Here is a 20,997-nt window from a genome sequence, read left to right on the forward strand (position 1 = left end):
TTTACAGCAATCCTTGAAAGGTGAGGGTGTATGAAACATCCACAGTCTGGTCTCTGAAACAAGGTTCTCACCTGGGATACACATGCAGAAAACCAATTAAAGCAGATCTAATATTGTCAACTAATCAGTTTTGAGAAATAATTTTGGACTGAATCTAATTAATTTTCAACAATGTTCTGCAAATCTAGTCGATTGTTTAGGAAACTCTTTTCTCCTGATTTTAAATGATGCATATTTGTCTTGACTAAGCTGTAGCACTGTGACCTCTACATCAGACAGTGGTAAACAATTTTCAGTTTCTCTGCAAACACTTGAACACATTATGAGAAATTGCATCTAGAAATGGTGATTGTTGTGGTGGCCAAGATGCTTGAAATGAAATTCACCTTTAGAAATAACTCAAATCTGATGATGCCAAATGGCATATTCTGTTTCATTTGTTGTTCAAAGGAAAGTAAAAGACTTGGTGTTGATGCAGAGATGTTATTGTACAGGCACAGAGAAGATTTGCTAAAATGGCAGTAAGAGAGAGGAACTTAATACTATGGAAAGGTTATAATGGTTTGGTTTGTTTTTCAAAGTTCAGAGGAGGTTCACAGGAAATTCAATAGAAGTTCATAATTGTGAAGGATGTTTTTAGAGTAAAGGAGAAGCTGCTTTCATTTGCAGATGGCACCCCATCCTAAAAACACATACATCAGACAGTTTGAGAATGTTTCAGTCTGAGATGAAAGATTTTTTTTATACAGTGAGTTGTTATGACCTGAAAGCTACTGCCTGAAAGTTTGGTGAAAGCAGATTCAATGGCAATTTTTAAAAGACAACTAGATAAACACTTGAAAGAAAGAAAACTCAATGATAATAGGAAAAGGCAAATGCAACAGGTCTAATAATGGTGCACTGACATGAATGGTGGGTCAGCTTGCATTGTTCCATTCTATGACTCTTTTAGATGAATGAAGGTTATCCCAGTTATTGAAGGAAGCAAGACAGGAAAAAACTGTAACCTTAGCAGATTTCTTTGCAGCATCCTTGAACATGGGTGAGATCCTGGAGGACTGGAGAATTGCTAGTGTTGTCCCCTTGTTTAAGAAGGGTCACAGGGATTATCCAGTGAGCCTGACATCAGAGCTAGGAAAGCTGCAGGAGAAGATACTGAGGGATAAAATCTATTTACATTTGGAAGAAAATGGGCTTAACAGTCACAGGCAACATGGTTTTGTGCAGGGAAGGTCATGTCTTACCAACTTAATAGAATTCTTTGCAGAAGTGACAAAGTTAATTGAGGAGGGGAGGGCTGTAGATGTCATATACATGTACTTCAGTAAGACATTTAATAAGGTTCACTATGGTAGGCTGATGGAGAAAGTGAAGTGGCATGGGGTCCTTGGTGTACTAGCTAGATGGATAGATAACTGACTGGGCAGCAGGAGACAGAGAGTAGTCATAGAAGGGAGTTTCTCAAAATGGAAAGCTGTGACCAGTGTTGCCCCACAGGGATCCGTGTTGGGACCACTGTTGATTGTAATATACTTATATGATCTGGAGGAAGGTATAAGTGGTCTCATTAGCAAGTTTGCAGATTACACTAAGATTGGTGGAGTAACAGATAGTGAAGAGGACTGTCAGAGAATGGAGCAGAATATGGATAGGTGGGAGAGTTGGGTGAAGAAATGGTAGATGGAGTTCAATCTGGGCAAATGCAAGGTGATGCATTTTGGAAGATCCAAAACTATATGATAAATGGAAAAGCTCTGGGGAAGATTGATATACAGAGAGATCTGGTTATTTAGGTCCATTTTTCTCTGAAGGTTGCAATGCAGGTCAATAGATTTGTCAAGAAAGCATATGGAATGCTTTCCTTCAATGGATGGGTATTGAGTACAAGAGTTGGCAGGTCATTTTACAGCTGTATAGGACTGGTTTGGCCACATTTTAAATACTGAGTACAGTTCTGGTCATCACATTACCAAAAAAATGTGGATGTTTTTGAGAGGGTGCAGAGGAGGTTCACCAGGATGTTGCCTAACATGGAGGGTGTGAGCTAGGAAGAGAGGTTGACTACATTAGGATTATTTTCATTAGAAAGACAGAGGTTGATGGGGGACCTGATTGAGGTCTACAAAATCACAAGAGGTATAGACAGAGTGGATAGCAAGAAGCTTTTTCCCAGAGTGGGGGACTCAATTACTAGGGGTCATGACTTCAAGGTGAGAGGGGAAAAGTTTAAGGGAGATATGCATGGAAAGTGTTTTTTAATGCAGAAGGTGGTGGGTGCCTGGACCGCATTGCCAACGGAGGTGATAGAGATGGACACGATAGCATCATTTGAGATGTATCTGGACAGACACATGAATGGGCCAGCAGCAGAGGGATACAGATCCTTAGAAAATAGGTGACAGGTTTAGATAAAGGATCTGGATTGGCTAAGGCTTAGAGGACAAGAGCCCTGTCCTGTGCTATAATAGTCTCTGTTCTTTGTCAGTATTATGATTACTTTTAAACATTTTGTTGCTTAATTCACATTTCAACTTTTCTTTTATGTTAGGTGTACTGTAGTAATATGTACAGTTCCAACTGTTACATCCCACTCTCCTGATTAATCACGTTTTTCCATCTAAATGCTCATTCATTTGCCTCTGGCAGTAATACAAATTACTGGAATTTGCCATGAAGTTGTTGCAGCTTCAAGACACACACTGTTCATCAAGATGCTCCACCCCACCCATACAGAGGAATGCCTAAGAGGAATGGTGGCAGAACTGAGAATCTGAAATGCATCAGCATGTTTTGTTTTAACCCAGCGAATTAAGATAGGTTCACAATTGATCAGAATGCTTTCTTAAGATACTTTAATATACAATGAAACTATTTTATTTCTACTGTTCCAGAGTGGGAAAGACCATGTGCAAAATACAATCACAAAAATATTAATTTAATCCACGAGCAATAGAACATACAGAAAGCATTTAAGTTCTAGGGATCCAAACATTGTTGATCTTTAGGATAAACATGACATAGACAATCCATATATTTGGTTTGAAATTTTTTAAACCAGATATTAGCTCATATCCTGTGCACATACAGTGAACTTGTAACCAGTACTATAAATTCATTATGTTGTGAGTGACACTGGGGATTGACTGTGTTCTGGTAGCACAGTAGCATTATTGTTCATTGTAATACTTTTGTGTCAGTTATTACTTTTGCTGCTGTACCAAATTTATGGCTGTTAGCTCATAGGAGGTGAAAATACTCATATATTTAGTGTCAATTTGCATAAACATTATTCCTGATAATCTGACCAACTTGGCAAATTTGTAATTTTCTCTCCTTGTTCCTCCATGGGTAGTATAAGATTTTCTCAAATGGATTATATTCTGTAGACCATAATCTACTAAAGTGGGGAACAGGATTGGATGACTCCTCTACCACTATGGGAGACTTGTATTCATAGACTGGCATTGGAAGAACGCTATAAGTAAAAACTTGCTTGCAATTTAACATATGAGAAAGATAAGCAAAAAATCCAATAGCACCCCTAGATAGTTTTGTAATGGCACGTTCAGCACACATGGTGATGGTGTTGAAGTGTACTGAGCAAGAGAACTGAGCAGTTGAGCAGGTCCTCTACCAGCAGATGTCAATGGTCAGAGACAGCAGCTGAAGCAATCAAATGAATTTGTGCTGTAATAAATTGTGTCTTTGGTGAGAAGAGGATGGATGAGCAGGAGAAATATATAGACAAGTGATTCCAATCCCAATGTAACCCATAGGTTTTGCTACTTACGTGTACTATCAATAGTCTGTTGTACATCCTTAATTTTACTTCCTGTTAATAATGATCTGACGTTGGTGGAATAGAGAATCTTGTCTCATGATCTTTGATTCTTCAATGTTATAAATCTCACATTACATTTCTGGTGTGGTCAGTGGAGTTCCAGTCATCAGTGTCAACTCAAAATGGGTAAGGTTGAAAGACATCTGGCCACAATGGAGCATATGATGAAAGCGTTAGAAGGCAATTTTCAGGATAGAGGCTAAATCTGCTGCAGGATCATTGAAAACTCAGAGACTGGTGTATGGAATCAGACCTACAGGGCAAACAGGCATAGATGTTCCCCATGTTTATTCCCTTGGCATTATGGAAGAGGGAAGCAGTACCTCTAGTCAGATATTCTACTTGCCAATGAATATGAAGATGGATGAATTTGGGAGAAGACTAAAAATAATTAATTATCCTGTGATGGAAGACTAGTTTGAGGACGCACAGTTGGCCACAACATTCAGAGGGTTCAATCCAAGTGATCATGTGACTTTGTGATGGAACTTCTGTTGAACAATGATAGGATGTGGTACAAATCATCAAAATGTCTGCAGTGAGTCTTTGAGGTGCCTGAGAAAGGTTTCTGGAGACAGAAATATATGTAGTTACAGCAGAGGTTTTGTGAATACACAGCAGGCTGAGAGGCATATCTAGTTCCTGTATCCCTGGAGCTGGTGAAATTGTTCAACTAAGTCATCCTCCTTAATTTTTACTTCTGGTTGACAAGGACTGAATACCAATGGACCACTTATCAGTCAGGGATTACAAGGTCCAAATGGAGTTCAGGAGGTGTGACCGTGACAAACCTCAACTATCTTTCTTTGAAGCACAGGATCATATCATCCAGTTGATGGGGAAAGTTTGGCAGGAAAGAGGTACCATCAGAGAGATGACTACCAGGATGTAGACTTCAGGCTAAGGAGACAGGTGGAACACCTGGCAACACTCCACGTGCCGATCCAGTCCTTGCTCTCTTATTTCCACAGTAAGTCTCATGGCCAATCCTGCTCAAGATAGTCTCTAAAGAGGTTTATGAATTGTGCCAGGGGTTGGGCACTCCAATCTAGAGTGTGCTTTACAGCCTTTGCCAACACAGCCATCGGGCACAGAAAACCCATCCAGTTTAATGGTCTTACCATACATTAAACTAGTTTGGCCCAATGTCAAGAACCAGATTGGAGGGAGTTGAGGGTGGGTGAGTAGGGAGTGTGGGGTAAGTGTAGTGGTATTAAGGTACCCTCAAGAAGAGGCTTAGTCTTATGTAGAATGATTGGGTCTCGCCCCACAGTGAGCATGAAATTTAGGCAAGGTTGAAGCACCATGCCTAACTGACACACAAGCAGAGATGCAAACCACTACCAGGTTTTTCCATGTGCATCTGCCTCAAATTCACAGGATTATTGATGTCTCTTCCTTCACCTGGGTCTCTGCTTCAAAGGAGTTAGATATTCTGTACCAGGCTCTCCATATCCATTTTCAGTCACACTTTGTATAGCTGGGGTTTTGGGTATATTATGATTTGATCACTATAACAGTGAAGTAAGAAGTACCCATGGTGTTGACGCCAAACAGGTATAACTCATTCTTCCCAACAGCTTCAAGTGTTAATGGCAGTTCATGATCAAGTTGGACACCAAGTGACAGAAAAAATGGCTACTTCAATCAGTGACTAGTGTTACAGTCCTGGGATAGCAAATGATATTGATAAATACTGGTAGAATTGTCAGAGGTGCGATTTGGCAAAGCAGGGAAGTGGCATCATCCCAGCATTGGCTCCCTGGTCATCAAGGACATTCTCATATCCATGGATATGTTCAGGTTAAAGCAAGCCATTCCCATTCATGAGCAAAAGAATTCAACTGTAGCCAGAACATTAATGTGTGATTGTTTTGTTTACTTTGGTGTTCCATGTCAGAGTTACAATGAGCTGAAATACAACTTTGAGAGCAAGATCCTACAGGAGTCTTGTGAGGTACAGGTATATGGCATTGACAAGGGTTGCACCACCTTTTAACATCCATGTGGTAATAGACAGTGTTAATGGTTTATCTGTATTATGCATGGCTCATGCGTGTACACAAAACTGCTCTGAGTACCTGCCAGAACTGGTTTATTTTTATATTAGCACCCCACACTAATGCATGGGCTATTCTCCATACTATCTCTTCTTTAGTAAGAGCTAGTTTTTCCTGTGGTCATCTTTTTGTATTCACTTTTGATGGGGATGGCCAGTTCAATGAGTGGATAGCCAAGTATTATATGAGGTTAAGCTCGGCATTCAAGAAGATGTCCAAGATCACTGCGAGAGAAGGGCTGAGAACGAAGACATCGAACAATCACAAGACCAATAGATTGACCTTCTAATTGATGCAGATTACTTCTCCAAATTCAAGGGTGAGCATCAGATACAGGATGTGTAAAACCCTGAATCCCACAGAGTTAGCAAGCAGCTAAACATAAATTGTCACACCTATGTTATTGAATCAATAGCCAAGAAGATCAGCCTCAGAAATGGTTCAAAAACGAAGGGGAGTTGTTTGAAGTCAGAAGTCTAGTGGATGGGGAGTTGAGATGGATGGGGAGCAAGCAGCTCATTCAGCAATGTTATGAAACATGAATTGTATTCTGAACCAGACCAGACCCTTGAAAAATATTTTAAGAGGATAGCGTAGATTAGATAATTACATTAGATTACTTACAGTGTGAAACATGCCCTTCAGCCCAACAAGTCAAACTGTTAGTAATTAAATCTTCCAATATTATAATAAGCCATCAACACACCGCTTGGTAAAAAGAAAAATTCAGACACAGATTCTCACATGCAGTTCTCCAATCCAGGAGGGAAAAAAAAGCATGAGGAGAAAATTCAGAGAAAATAGCAACCAGAAGACATTGATTGAAACCTCCAACTGTGTTGAGACCCCAATAGCTTCTGATGCTACTGAAAAACCAAAACCCAGAAATCTTAATCTGTGATAGCTGGCCACACCCATTAAGGCTGTTAAAAAAAAAAGGCCTCTAAAACTGTTCACTCAAGTGGTCTTCAGTAGGCAGCTTGTCACCTCTGCCTTACAACTTCTCTTTTTAAAAAAGGAGAAAATAACCTCTTAAAGTGACAGAATCATCACACGTGTCATGTTTGATTGCTGCAGTGAAGTGGTTTGATAATGATATGAAATCTCGGCTTAACCATGAGTTGTGAAGTCAGTGGATACATAGGAGGCCTACTCACATTCTGGGAAATAGCACAGGGAGGATCTTACAGAAAGCAGATCCCAAAGGAACAACTGCAGCCGATCATAAGACTCCTGGAGCACTGAGTGACCTAGACCCTTACGTGGATGGTGCACCACAGCAAATGAATCCCATGGGATGTAGCAGTGCAGATAAGAGGTTGCGAACACTTTCTCAAGCAAATGTTGGATATTACCCCAACATGAATCATTTGCTCAGTCCAATAATAAGAAGAAAATGCTGCTATAAATATGGACTGGAACAATCTTGCGATCATGGCTCAATTAAACCTGTTAATTATGCAACAGTTTAGAACACAGTCACTAATGCCATGTGTAATTGGCAGGATGGCAATTTTCATGCAGGGAAGTGTATAATGGGATCTCCAACAGCAAATGGTAATCCTGATAAAGGAAATTGAGCCAGGGAGCTGAACAGTTCACAGGTCCTCGACCAGATGTGTTGATAGTGACTGATGACAGCTGGGAAGAAAATGTTATTTGTGGAAGGAGAGTTGATGAAAAGATGGAGCACATGGACAAAAGATTCCTGAGCTCAATGTAATTCACATGTTTTTTCCATTTACATACTGCAAATGGTTCTTTGTTTATAAGATTAGATTCCCTACAGTATGGAAACAGGCTCTTTGGCCCAACCAGTCCACACGGACCCTCTGAAGAGTATCCCACACAGACCCATTTCCCTCTGACTAATGGACCTAACACTATGGGCAATTTAGCATGGCCAATTCACCTGACCTGTGCATCTTTGGACTATGGGAGGAAACCGAAGCACTTTAATTTCCCTTCCTGTTTGTGATGATCTGATAACAGTGGAATAAATCAATCACTTCTTAATCTTTGGATCATCCATGTGGTCAAATCTCATGTTACAGTTGGATTGTTCTTCACTTCCAGCTCATTTGATCATCGCACTGATAAAATATATTGTCATATTCAGGAATATATAGAAACATCTCAGTAAACCAGAGCTACACATTACATTTTCTACTACTATTTCAAATTCCATATTCTTCAGTGAATCTAAATTGCTATTTTACTATTTGTGTGTTTCATGTTGTTTACCCAATAATGTTACTTTTTTTATCTATCTTTGTCAGTTCACATTAAACATAAAGTAATCGCAATAATAATCAGACATTCACATTTTACTTATCTTTCCTCATCAATATACAACTATGAGAGGAATAGACACTGCAGGAGATTTCAGATTATCATTTCAAAAAAGAGCAAATTGACTTTTTGAAATCAAAGAGTTGTATGATTTTGAGAATGGGTTGGATTTGGTTGATCAATCAAGAGGAATGTTACAGTTTATCAAACCAGTCCCACTTTTCCACAGGCATGTTGAAGAAGAGGCATTTGTGCAAGTCAAAGTGTAATTCCAATTTCAAACTGACTAATGTCACAGTAATAAAGACATTTGATTCAACCACAATGAACACTTGTAAAATAATTATCCTCTAGATAATTTTCAGGAAAACTATAGGTTAGAATTTGACTTTTTACAAATCAATTCTTATGAATGTTAGTTTGTATATTATCAAAGGTGCAGCAGAAAAGCTGCTTTAATGCAATGCTAAAGCATTAGTGCACATTTTTCAAGTCAGGTAATGGATATTACCAATGTAGGAATTATTGAATGTACATTATTCACATGCAGAACTTACAAAGAAAACCAAAGAAAGTGATGTAATATTTCATGTAATCACAAGTTTAATATTGAAAGAATTCACATAAAAAAAACAGGAACAGGACTAAGTCATTCACCCTATTCATAATCTTTCTCATTCAATTAGATTATTGTTCATCTGTATCTTTGGTCAAGTATTTGCCTTTTTCTCAGGACCTAACAAAATTGATCAGTCACAGCTTTTACATATCAGGTTCAAGACATTTTGATAAGGCATTTCCAGATTTCTCCCACTTGTTGTGTGGAAAAATGCTTCCTGCTTTCATCCCTGAATAGCTTTGCCCCAATTATAAAGTTATGCCTGAGCCTTCATGTTTCCACTGGAAGAATTAGTTTGCCCACTATACATATATTCACCTCCTTTTTGTCATTTTAAATATTTCAGTTGGATCATTCTTTATGAGATGGACAAAGGGAGGGAAAATGCAGGCTGGAAAACAGGGTTACAACAAGAAATAGATAAGCCATGATAGTCAAATGGAGCAGACCAGAATGGTTGAATGGCCTCCTCCTGCTCCTAAATTATGCAATTCTATGTTAATGTTCTGGTAAAATTAAGATGTAAGCCAATTACATGAAACCAGATACCACAAGTTAATCGTTTTAACACTGTTGTTGCTCGGATAAAATGAGGAAACTGTTACACAGCTGTAAAGTAGAGGAAAGATGAGGAGATTCTTTCATTTCAAGTGACTTTGCACATCAAATGTTTCTTTGTATTCTTCTCTGGTTGTAGTAGGATAATGTAACATTTAGGAACAAAAATGCAGACAAGTAGACCAAAGCTGGATGCCAGAATGGCAAACACTTCTACAGCCACTGTGTATTTGCCAGGAGAACTTACATAAGCAGGAATGAATGTTATCCAAACTGCACAGAATATAAGCATGCTAAAAGTAATACATTGAGCTTCATTGAAATTATCTGGCAGTCTACGGACTAAAAAGGCAACTGCAAAACAAACACAAGACAAAAATCCAATATAACCAAGAACCAAATAAAAGGCTGTCACAGACCCAACATCACATTCTAAAATAATAATATCTTTAAAATAATTTGCATTTTTCAGAGGATAGGGTGGTGATGTAATTAACCAGACCATGCATATTAGACATTGTATAAATGTGAGGATGAAAATGGCCAGGCGTTGTTGTACGGGCCCAAACCACTTCATCATGTTATTATTAGGAAGGATTGTATTAAAGGCCATCATTATAACCAAGGTTTTGCCCAAAACACAGGAAATGCAGAGAACAAAAGTAATACCAAACACGGTGTGGCGTAACATGCAAGACCAGTTTGAAGGTTTTCCAATGAATGTTACTGAGCAGAGAAAGCACAGTACCAAAGCAAAAAGAAGCAGAAAGCTTAATTCTGCATTATTGGCTTTAACAATGGGAGTGTTGATATGAATACAGAAAATTACAGTTACAGTCACTGTGAAGCCAGTTCCAAGTAATGCCAGTGTTACTAAAACAATCCCCATGATCTCCTCAAAGGAGAGAAATTCAGTCATCTTCGGTATGCATTGGTTTCGCTGTTTATTTGGCCAATAATCCCAAGGACATTTTAGGCACGTTATTGAATCTATTTAAAATAAGAAAAGGTACATGAAATAAAGTTTCTTCTAAAAATTAAAATGATATAAATAAGTTAAAATGTATGAATAGTTAAGTGCATAGATGGGTTTATGTATTCATATACCTGTAATATTACTGATCTCCCCTTCAGCACACTCTACACAATCAAAACAGCAAATAGGCTGCCCTTTTCTGGCGGCTTTCCTTGTTCCAGCTGTGCAACTTTCAGAGCAAACTGCCTGTGGTACCTTATGTAAATGAGTTTAATAAATGTTTAGAGCTTTGCACGACCTAAAGTTTGGTCTAGAGATGAGAAGCACAGACTAATGTCACAAAAGTCACAAATGTCCTTGAGATCAAAGCTTGATTTAGATTTGTAGTGTCTCCACCAAAAAGGTGGTTGCAAACATCCAGTTAAATGATATACAAATGATCCATGTAAGGGGTGACTTATATTGGAAACAAACACAGAAAATGCTGGAAAAACCCAGCAGGTCTGGTAGATTCTATGGAGATAGAAACAATAATTTACATTTCTTCCAATGAAGATTCATATCAACTCAAGTGCTCTCTCCATAGATGCTGCCAGATCTGTTGAGCTTCTCCAGTATTTTGTGGGTTTATTTCAGATTTCCAATATCCAAAGTATTTGTTTTTGTTTGAGCTATGTTAGGAAGATTCTTCTGTGAATCATATAAGTCATTGGTATTTATTCATTCACAGAATGTGGGTATTATTAGAAACTAATCTTTGCAGAGTTACTGGTGGCAATTGAATAGCTATCTAGGCTAATTCACAGAATAGTTATGACTCAAACACACTACTGTGGATCTGGAGTCAGGCCACACAGCATATTTTCTTCCCTACAGAACAGTAGGTAACCAGTTTGATTTGTTATAAGAATTTATAGAAATTTCATGCCAGATTTTAAAAATTAACTGTATTTAATATTGCCAACAGCCATATTGCTATTTAAATCCACCACGACATTAGTAGTTCAGGGTTCTGCATTACTAGCAAAAGTATTTTAATCTGATTCCTTGTAGTAATTGCTATTGTCTTATTCCATTTGCGCCACCCTCACAGGATAGCCATTGTAAATGTGAGGGTGTACATGAAGGTTAATTGGACAAGAAGCTGTATTTTTATTGCCTTCCCTGCCTCATCAATGGTTATTTATTGAGAACTAGTTTATCTGACCTGAAAGGTCAAAAAGAAAGGTATCAAGATAATAAATTTTAAATTACCTTTCTTCGCCCATCACTCCAAACCACTGATTCTTCATTAATAGAGAATTCTTCACCTGGAGTTGCAGATCCATCATAATATCCTACTGTTACTATATCAGTGCCACCCCTAGTGCTTTGCCAATTTACAATGTCATACTTTGGAATGGGATCCCCACTTTCATTGAAGTGCACTGTTTCTCCAGTCATAGTGGTGAAATTAACCATTTTCAAGTATTGCAAAAGCTTTAAGAGAAAACAATTGAAATAGCATGAACTGCAAAAAAGAAACAACTATTTGAACATTATTTTCTGTCCTACCATGAATATAATTGGAACACAGTAAGATTTTGTTTCAACTGTAATATAGTTTCAATACCTGTTGTGATTTAAAATTGGACAGATTGTCACATGTATTATTCCAGGATGCCCTGTCCACAGTGTTACATCTGAGCATTTGGTGCAGAGCATGAGCTATAGCATATGTTGCCGTGTACACATTATATGTAACTCTCAACTGAGATGTGTCAGTATAGATATTTTTAATGGTTTGCAAACTCTCTTGGCCTGTACATTCAGAAGTTTCTTCTGTTCCATTTGCCTGATTCCCTGCCAAGCTTAGACGACAATTGAAGATTGTTTCCCAAAATTCTTTGAGTAAACTATTTCCTGGGTTTGCAGAAGGGTGTGCTTGGTACAGAAACGCCTTAAAACCATGGATTTTTGCTTGAGGAATTGAAATTCCTAATGCTCCAGTAAGAAACCTTCGGCTTTCTTTCAAGGGAAGAATTGTTGTGGAAATCCAAGCTTCACTTCCTATCCATTGAATGCCTTTGATGTTTTGTCTTGCAATCTCCTTTAGCAAAATTTCCATATCACCTTTAGCGACAAAGGCCACAATAACTTTTGTGTTTGCTTCCTTCACAACATTAATAGTTCTGAGTAACTTTTCTCGAGGGTATGTTCTGCAAAAGGACGCAGAAAAGGCAATGCAAACTCCCAACTGCTGGACAGCTTCTGTGAACGCTTGCATCCCAAAGTTACCATAGTCATTGTCACTCTTGATTGTTCCAATCCAATTCCATCCAAAATGTTTCACTAGTTGTGCCAATGCCCTCGCCTGAAAGTAATCACTGGGTATTGTCCTGAAAAATGATGGATGTTCTTTTTTGTTGCTCAAACAACCACAGGTTGAAAAATAACTGACCTGTTAGAAATCAGAATTGTGAAAACAATAATTAGAAAACAAAAAGATAGGCCTCCTGATGAGTCAGTTATCAAATCCTTTGGTCTATTCATGATATCTAAGGTATCAAATGAAGGGGATAGCTATCTCCACCTTCATTACTGAGTGCTTCTTTCATTGATTTCAGCTATTATGACAGCCAAAATAATGAATCTGGGCAATAAATATTACTCATGGACCCATGCTGGAAATTGACTGCATTTGAAGGTTGATGAGAACAGGTATTAATGAATCTGACATTGTGTCACCATAAAAGATTGAATTAAAGTCACAGCCAAGGTTCAAATGTTGAGAATGGTCACTTGAGGGTATTGACACGCACCAAAGTTATTACTAGTCCTTCCTACATGGGATAATCTTTAAAGTTGCTCTGATCTTAAAAGATAGTTGAGAGTTTGAACATTTTTACATTTGAATATAACAACATGCATAGAGGTTAGAACATGGAAAAAAGATGCAAGAATTGACCTTTTAACCCTTGAGCCTCCTCTACCATTCAATATGATTCTACTGACCATTCAACTCAGCCCCCTGTTTCCCCTTATCCTTTGATTACTTTAGCCTGAAGAATTATATCTAGCTCTTCCTTGGAAATATTCTCCTTTTTTTTGCCTTCAACTGCTTTCTGTGGCAAAGAATTCCACAGGCTCACCACTCTGTAGGTGGAGAAATCTTTCCTCATCTCAGTCTTAAATGACCTACCCTGTCTCAGCCATGATCTGGAATCTCCAATCATTGGAAACATCCGTCCTGCTTTTGTTTGTCTCGTCCTGTTAGAAACTGGCAGGTTTCTATGAGATATCTATCATTCTTTGCAACTCCAATGACCATATTAGGAGTCAATCCAGGTATTTCATATGTAAGTCCTACTATCCCAGATATCAGTCCATTTGCAACACAACTAACACTCAGACAGTAGGACATTGGAAAGGTAATTAATCTTAATAACAATCAGCTAGGTTATACATTTACTTCGTACCTCATCAAATATGGTGCTTGGTGGCATGCGTGTGGTATTGACCTGTCACCATGGGCAGTAATCATAAGAACCTATGTCATAATTGAGGCAATTCCACAGCATCTCAGACAAAGTTTTTTGGCAATGAAGATATACGAGAAAGATTGAAATGTAACCGAGCCATTAACAACAAATGATAAACTGCAAATATATACTGAGACCCTTCTGAATATCAAATGGACATGAGAACAAAAAAGGGCAAACAAAATTTGAAGAAATTATTGTTGAATATTTGAAACTGAAAGCAGACAAGAGCTGTTTCAAAACTTTATGAACCAATTTCAAAGAGACTTCTGAACAATACTTCTAGATCAGCAAAATTTAATCTGTCTTTCTTATTCAAACACACGTCAATTTCAAATACCTGGTCAAGTGCCAATAGTTAATAATAATGAATAATGATTAAAGGATATGTTCATTTCATAATAAGTATGGCAACAATAGCAAATCAGTGAATGAAATTGAAATGTTAAATTCCATCCTTCTCTTCAATCTAATCACCTTTCATTACAAATTTTCACTGTTTATCTGTGGAGATTTTATTGTAAATTTCAAATGAGGTTAAATTTATGTTGATTCAATCAACCCCATTACAGTTTATTAATCAAGGTATAGAAAACGAAAAAGGGAAGAAATGAAAGAGCTGTGCATAATGATACACAGCAGCTGAAGTATTGTATATAGTTTTGCTCATCATAAAATGACAAGGATGCACATTAGAGGGGTACAGAAGAAACTCACTAGAATGATGTCTGGGCAGGAGTGATACATCAATGAAGACCGATTAGATCGGATAGGATTGTTTTCCACACGCCAGTGTAGAGCGGGGAGTGGGGGAGAAGGTGAGGAGGAGTGATCAATGGCGGGGGGAGGGGAAGTGCCTATTGAGCTGTGCAAAATTCTAAGGAGGATAGCTACTGTCGATAGGGATTTACAAAGTTAAAAATCACACAACACCAGGTTATAGTCCAACAGGTTTAATTGGAAGCACTAGCTTTCGGAGCGAGGCTCCTTCATCAGGCGGTTGTGGAGGACACAATTGTAAGGCAAAACTTTACAGTGTGATGTAACTGAGGTTGTACATTGAAAAATACCTTGATTGTCTGTTGAGTCTTTCATCTGTTCGAATACCATGATAGTTTCACACGATAGGGACAAACCTTTTTCCCCTTAGCGGAGGGCTCATGAGCGAGGGGTTACATTTTTAATGTGAGGAGCAGGACAGTTCAAGGGAATTTGGCGGTTGTATTTTCTGGTGTCAGGAACTCCCTGCCTAAAAGTTTGGTAGAGACAGGACCGCTTGAGACATTTAGGAACTATTTAGATGAACACCTGAAACGCCATAACCATACAAGGCTACAAGCCAATCGTTGGAAAATTTTATTAGAATCGATGGATTTTTGATGTTGGAAGCGGACTCGGAGAACCGAACGATATCTTTCTCTGCTGCTAAATCTTGATGACCCTATGCTTTAGTTTTGGAGATGCAGGTGTTGGACTGCGGTATACGAAGTTAAAGATCACGCAACACCAGGTCGTAGTCCAACAGGTTCACTTAGAAGCACTAGGTTTGGGAGCACTGCTCCTTCGTCTGGTGGTTATTCCAATGCTATAGGAACTTCTCAATGTTGCGCTGTTATAATACTCGAAGTAGTTCACTTACCATGGGGATTCTGAAAGGGCTTAGTAGCCTTGAAACTGCGGCGGACTGTGAGGATCCTGAATCACCAACAATAGCATTTACATTCCTACAGTTATCCTCTGAAACAGCGTCCCTTCGCCCATCTAAAATCTCTAAGGCTGCCTTAATAGACAAGGACGGCATGCCACACGAATCGTAAATCTGGTAACCCAGTGTAAGGTTCGGGAGCAGTGTAGGGTTCTTGTTTATTTCTTCAATTGCGAACAACATCGCCTGCACAAAGCGAAATTCTCTGAAATCAAACCTACAAAAAAATACAATGATGGCAGAACGGGAAAGAAATCACATTGGTACTTGACCAATCAGTGATTTAGAGACACGCGATTGTACTGTTAAAGAGTTATACAGTAGCTCTTAATAAACTTATAAATACAGAAACGAGAAAAAGTAGCAGCAACAGACTGTCAGCGGCCGCACAAAAAAAACTTCTCTTTCAACTCTTCAAATCCATACTTGCATAATGGTCGTCGCAACTGAAGGACATTCTTTTTCGCTACAATTTGAGATACAATTCCAAATGCAAACAGGCTCAATGATGCACCCACCAGACAAAACATCACATCACAGAATTATTTAAGGCAATTTTGTTCACTACAAAATGCAACTAACCTTTTACATTCTACCGCTTCGGGCTGCCTTGCAAATGATAGTTTCCGATATTCTACGTCGGAGTGCAGGCTGAAAATTCCGCCCAATACAATATCTCCAGCCTTGAATAAACTGAGTAAGTCGAATTGCTCCCACTGTTTGCAGACTGGCTGATAGCCCGCCCATACAGGTGTGAGCAGGGTGAACAGCGCCCAAAGCAAAACCATCCTTTATCAGTGAGAGTCACCGTGATTGGAAATTCCCAGCAAGTGCCTTTATATACAGTTTCATCTCACCGCTTTTCCATTCCTTTCAGTTAGAATTGATTCCGCGTGAAGGAAATATCTAACAACTTCCTCAAAACCCACAAAGGAACTATCACACGGGCAAGTGGTGACATGTCCTAAGCTCCAGAGAAACATTGAGATCACTGGGACCTTGTTCTGTGGTGTAATAAGGTGATCATGGTGTGTGGATGATGCTGGCATATGGAGCTACTTGAATAGAATTTTCCAATAGCTGTCTCAGGCAGCATCGACTAATTCCTCTCTGCAACATTCTGACATTAATGCGGAAAAGAACAGGGAGAACTTAATAACCCTTTACCTAGGATTTAGCAGTTAACAGATTAAATATTTTCGTGTATTGTAAGTGACTGCAAGTCAAAAAACAACTTCATTGGCCATAAAACGCTCTGGAATCTGCTTAGGTCGTCAATGTCCTTACAAAACGCACACGCACTAATACATCCAAGGGGTGAATTTGCATTTGCAGATATGTATTTGCAGATACATTCTATTTTGTTTTATTGAAAAGGACACACAATCTGTAGACATTCAGTCCATGTGACATTTTATAAATTCCTACTTTGGAAATAATACCAGTCTGACTCAAGGTTGGAACACAGACTCTAATCTCACATCTTAATGCATTGTCTGAGCTAAGATATTTTTTAAACGTATAAAACCTTAAGTTATCTCGGGAATGCAACATAGAAGAAGTTCTAGGATTTACATATTAATAAACCGAAATCTGCAATCCATTCGAAGTGATTAAAGCCATCTCGGTCTGTTCAATACATCGCATCAGTTCTATATATAACCTATGTGACCTATGATCCTGCCCACGAGCTGCCCGTCGAAGGAAAAGCGCTCCGAAAGCTTGTACTTCCAAATAAACCAGTTGGACTATAAACTGACGTGTGACTTTTTAACTTTATTCAGAACGGTCAGTCCAGTTTTGAAGAACTGGAGTCGAAACGTTCATGCTGTTTTCTCTCTCCGTAGATGCTGCCTGACCTTCTGAATCTGTTGCAATTTCTTTTTCTGTTTATTTCAGATCTTCAGCATCCGCAATTCTTTATGTTGTTTTATATCAGCTGAATTTGACACATTCAAAACAATTATTATGCAATTCAATGGCCTGTCTCATCAATGGCAATTGTACAGAGCTTCAAACAAGGGAACAGCACTCCAGCAACATAATCATGGGAGAATCAACTAAAAAATCTGTGTGGTTTTCAGGACACTACACGATCGCTTTAGAGTGTTGGGGGGGGGGGGGGGGACGAAAGGCAGTTTAGCCAGGAGCCTTTGTGAGAAGATGGTACGAATATGTTCCTGGATCCGATCTTGCAAATGAAGAGAAAATACAGAAACGGAAATGCTCAATATAGATGAAAGGAATGGATGGTAGAAGTTGTCAGCTCTTCGAAATTGCGAAAGAAAGTAAAGATAGAATACTAAAAGCCAAACTCATAATTTTCCGATCCCGGATGACACAGGAGCACTGATACACGACTATAACATTCCACATGTTACACTTCTGTTAAAAAAAATAAGTGGGGGGATAAACCGTACAATTTCAGGCCAGTCACCTGAAAGTCGGTGTTGCCGGAAACTCACAGACAATAATTCAAAATTAGTTGCTATTTGGAACAATTCCGGTGAGTAAATGACAGCAAGTATGGGTTAATTAAAAATAATTTTAAGACAGCTATTTGATTATGAAATTCGCATTTTTTAAAATAAAACTCAACCAGCTTGGATGGTTTTGTTGTAAGAGATGAAAAGGATGCTTCGCGAGGTATTTTGTGTGTGTATAACCAATGCTAGCAACAGAAAATGACGTTTTTGGACGGCGCTGAAGTAAATATTATGCATCATGTATTTCCGACATTTGATAACATATTACATAACAAAACTGGATTAAGTGGTTGGTGACAGTATACATACAATATTGTTGGCGGGAGAAAGGAAGTGTGCTACGTCCTTTACTGTGTATATTCATAACTCGCACTTTAGATCATCAGAGTTAGATAGTCAAATCATAGGGTGGAGTTGCATGGAAGTGTGTTTGGCGGTTGGGTGTATATGTGTGTGTAAGCTTGGTTAAATGTGTGTGTGAGTGTGATGGGGTATGTGTGAGGAGGTGTGTGTGTCGGTGTACATATGAGAGAGAGAGAGAGGATCTGCATGGATGTGTATGTAGACTTGCGTGTGTGCGCATGTGTATCATGCAGTGGACTCACCTGTGGTGTGACATGAACCCAAGGTCATGGCTGAGGTCATTCCCATGGGTACTGAGCTTTGCTATTAGCTTATGTCCAGCCTTTAATGTCCAGTACTTCCGGGAGCTGAACGACTACACCTTATTCTTCGCAGCCTTCAACACATTATCGATGAGGATAAACATTTCATCAAGACCTTCCCGGAGCCTCCATCTCTCACTTTAAAACAACCACCAAACTTTAAACATGTCATGATTCACAGCAAACTACCCAGACTTCAGGACAACACCATACAGCTGCTACAAGAGGTGTCAGAGTATCAATACCTTTAACACCATTACACGTGGGGATAACTCCCACCACATATGCTGCGAGAACTCAAGTGACTCAGCCAACCTTGTCTATCTCACAAGCTTCAAGTAAGGATGCCCTGAGGCATGGTACATTGGCGAGACCCAGCAGATGCTACGACAATGGATGAACTGCAAAAAAGCAGGAGTGCTCGCTCCTGGTTGGGGAACACTTCAGCGATCCGGGACATTCAGCCACAGACCTTCGGTTGAACATCCTCCAAGTCGGACTTTGGGACAAGCAATAGTGACTGAGCAGAAGCTGATAGCAAAGTTCGGTAACCATGGGAATGACTTCAACTGGGACCTTGGGTTCATGTCACAGTACAGGTGACCCCACACACACGCACGCGCATACACACTCCGACATAGTGACACACGCATGCAGATTCTCTCTCATATGCACACACACCTCCACACTTACACTGACACATACACCCTCTCACAGACACACTCACAGATGCATACCCCATCACACTCATACACGCATTTATGCAAGCTTACACACATACACTCTCTATCACATGCATTCACACCCACACATACACACTCGATCTGTCGCTCCTATATGTGCACACATAGAAGCTTATGGAGTAAATTTGTTTTTGCTCAAAAACTACCTGAATTCATGTAAAACTCTGTAAAATTATATAGAGGGTTTGTCAATCTGAGATAGCATTGCAATACCGACAGACTTCACACCTATTGTTTAAAAACTTGAGCTGTCTTGAGAATGTAATTTAAAAGAAGCTCTGGGATTTATATATCAAAGTACACAACCAGCATATCCCACTATAAAAAAATGAAAGTTTTGAGATGTTTTACTGCAACACATCTCCATGACACTGGACTCCTTTGGCTATAAATTCTGTGAACATGATCTTATTCTTCCCAACCACCTGATGAAGGAGCAGCACTCCAAAAGCCAGTGCTTCCAAATAAACCTGTTGGACTATAACCTGGTGTTGTGTGTCATGAGGGTGCAATGGGATGGGCTCCACAGTTAGTCATTGGCCTAGACTGAAAATGGGGCAATACCAGGCTAAGTATTCAGGTAAGTATCATACAGTAGGCCCACATCTCCAACATTGAGATGTGCTTTTGAGATGATTTTGGAAGGGAGTGCAAAACTATCTATTCTAAGTTTAACATTCCCAGTTAATTATCTGAATGTACGCTGACCAGGACTCATGAAGGGTCCTGATATATGTCAACAATACACATTGCAATGACCTCCAACACTGTTACCGAATCAAAATTCTGCAACAGCTTCAACACAGCACTGAATAGACAAGTGTTTGATGCAAATAGTTCACCACCACCATGAGATTAAGTTAACAATCACATAACACCAGGTTATAATCCAACGGATTTATCTGGAAGCGTTAGCTTCTGAGGCGGTGCCTCTTCATCAGGTGGTTGTGGAACAGGACCAGAAGACACAGAATTTGTATCAAAAGGGTCACAGTGTCACGGAGTTGTAATAATATATTAAACAAACTTAGATTAAGTCTTGCATCTTTTAGGATGGGATATGCTGGTTAAGGCTCTCCAGTATGTAAATTTGAAAAGACCTTTGAAGTTACTTTCTCAAGGTGGCTTCAGTTTATCTAACAATAGGTGTTTTCTTAGCTCAGACAATGTATTAAAGGTGTGAACTTAAAGTCTGTTCCAATGTTGAATAAGTTTTATTTCTAAAGTGGGACTTGCAGATTCCTACATGGTTTTATGAAGTTTTCTAAAACAGTTGAAGTGGTAATAGAAACTGTGTCAATAATAAAATGCACAATAGAATTCCGCAAGTACTCAAAGTGGAGAAAAGTCTCACAGTTACTAGAAAGGAGCATGGAAATTGGCTTCAAAAGACTGATGGAATGCATTCATCCAAAAAGCCTTCCTCTGCATTGTGTTATTGTATGATTAATTGGAAATGTAGTAATATGATTAATGCAATGGTTGAATATATTTTTTCATAATTTCTGGCATGTGGTCATTATTGGCAAGG

The 20,997-nt window shown here is 39.0% G+C and overlaps 1 protein-coding gene across 1 annotated transcript; it reads right to left on the minus strand.

Moving 5' to 3' along the window:
* Nucleotides 1-9,458: 9,458 nt before the first annotated feature.
* Nucleotides 9,459-15,755, minus strand: LOC132821447 (extracellular calcium-sensing receptor-like). The gene is made up of 5 exons (XM_060834034.1): nucleotides 15,507-15,755; nucleotides 11,959-12,786; nucleotides 11,601-11,825; nucleotides 10,478-10,601; nucleotides 9,459-10,360 (listed from the first exon to the last, which is right to left on the minus strand). Exons 1-5 carry the CDS (start codon nucleotides 15,753-15,755, stop codon nucleotides 9,459-9,461), a joined length of 2,328 nt encoding a protein of 775 aa, XP_060690017.1.
* Between the last annotated feature and the right edge of the window lie 5,242 nt (nucleotides 15,756-20,997).

The sequence above is a fragment of the Hemiscyllium ocellatum genome, chromosome 13, assembly GCF_020745735.1.
Source record: "Hemiscyllium ocellatum isolate sHemOce1 chromosome 13, sHemOce1.pat.X.cur, whole genome shotgun sequence".
Taxonomy (NCBI): domain Eukaryota; kingdom Metazoa; phylum Chordata; class Chondrichthyes; order Orectolobiformes; family Hemiscylliidae; genus Hemiscyllium; species Hemiscyllium ocellatum.

Coding starts and splice junctions, on each gene's coding strand:
- LOC132821447 (XM_060834034.1), bottom strand. CDS start 15,755: ATGTTGTTCGCAATTGAAGAAATAAACAAGAACCCTACACTGCTCCCG. Junction 12,787..15,506: donor GCCCTTTCAGAATCCCCATG/GTAAGTGAACTA, acceptor GATTTCTAACAG/GTCAGTTATTTTTCAACCTG. Junction 10,361..10,477: donor GGAGATCAGTAATATTACAG/GTATATGAATAC, acceptor TATTTTAAATAG/ATTCAATAACGTGCCTAAAA.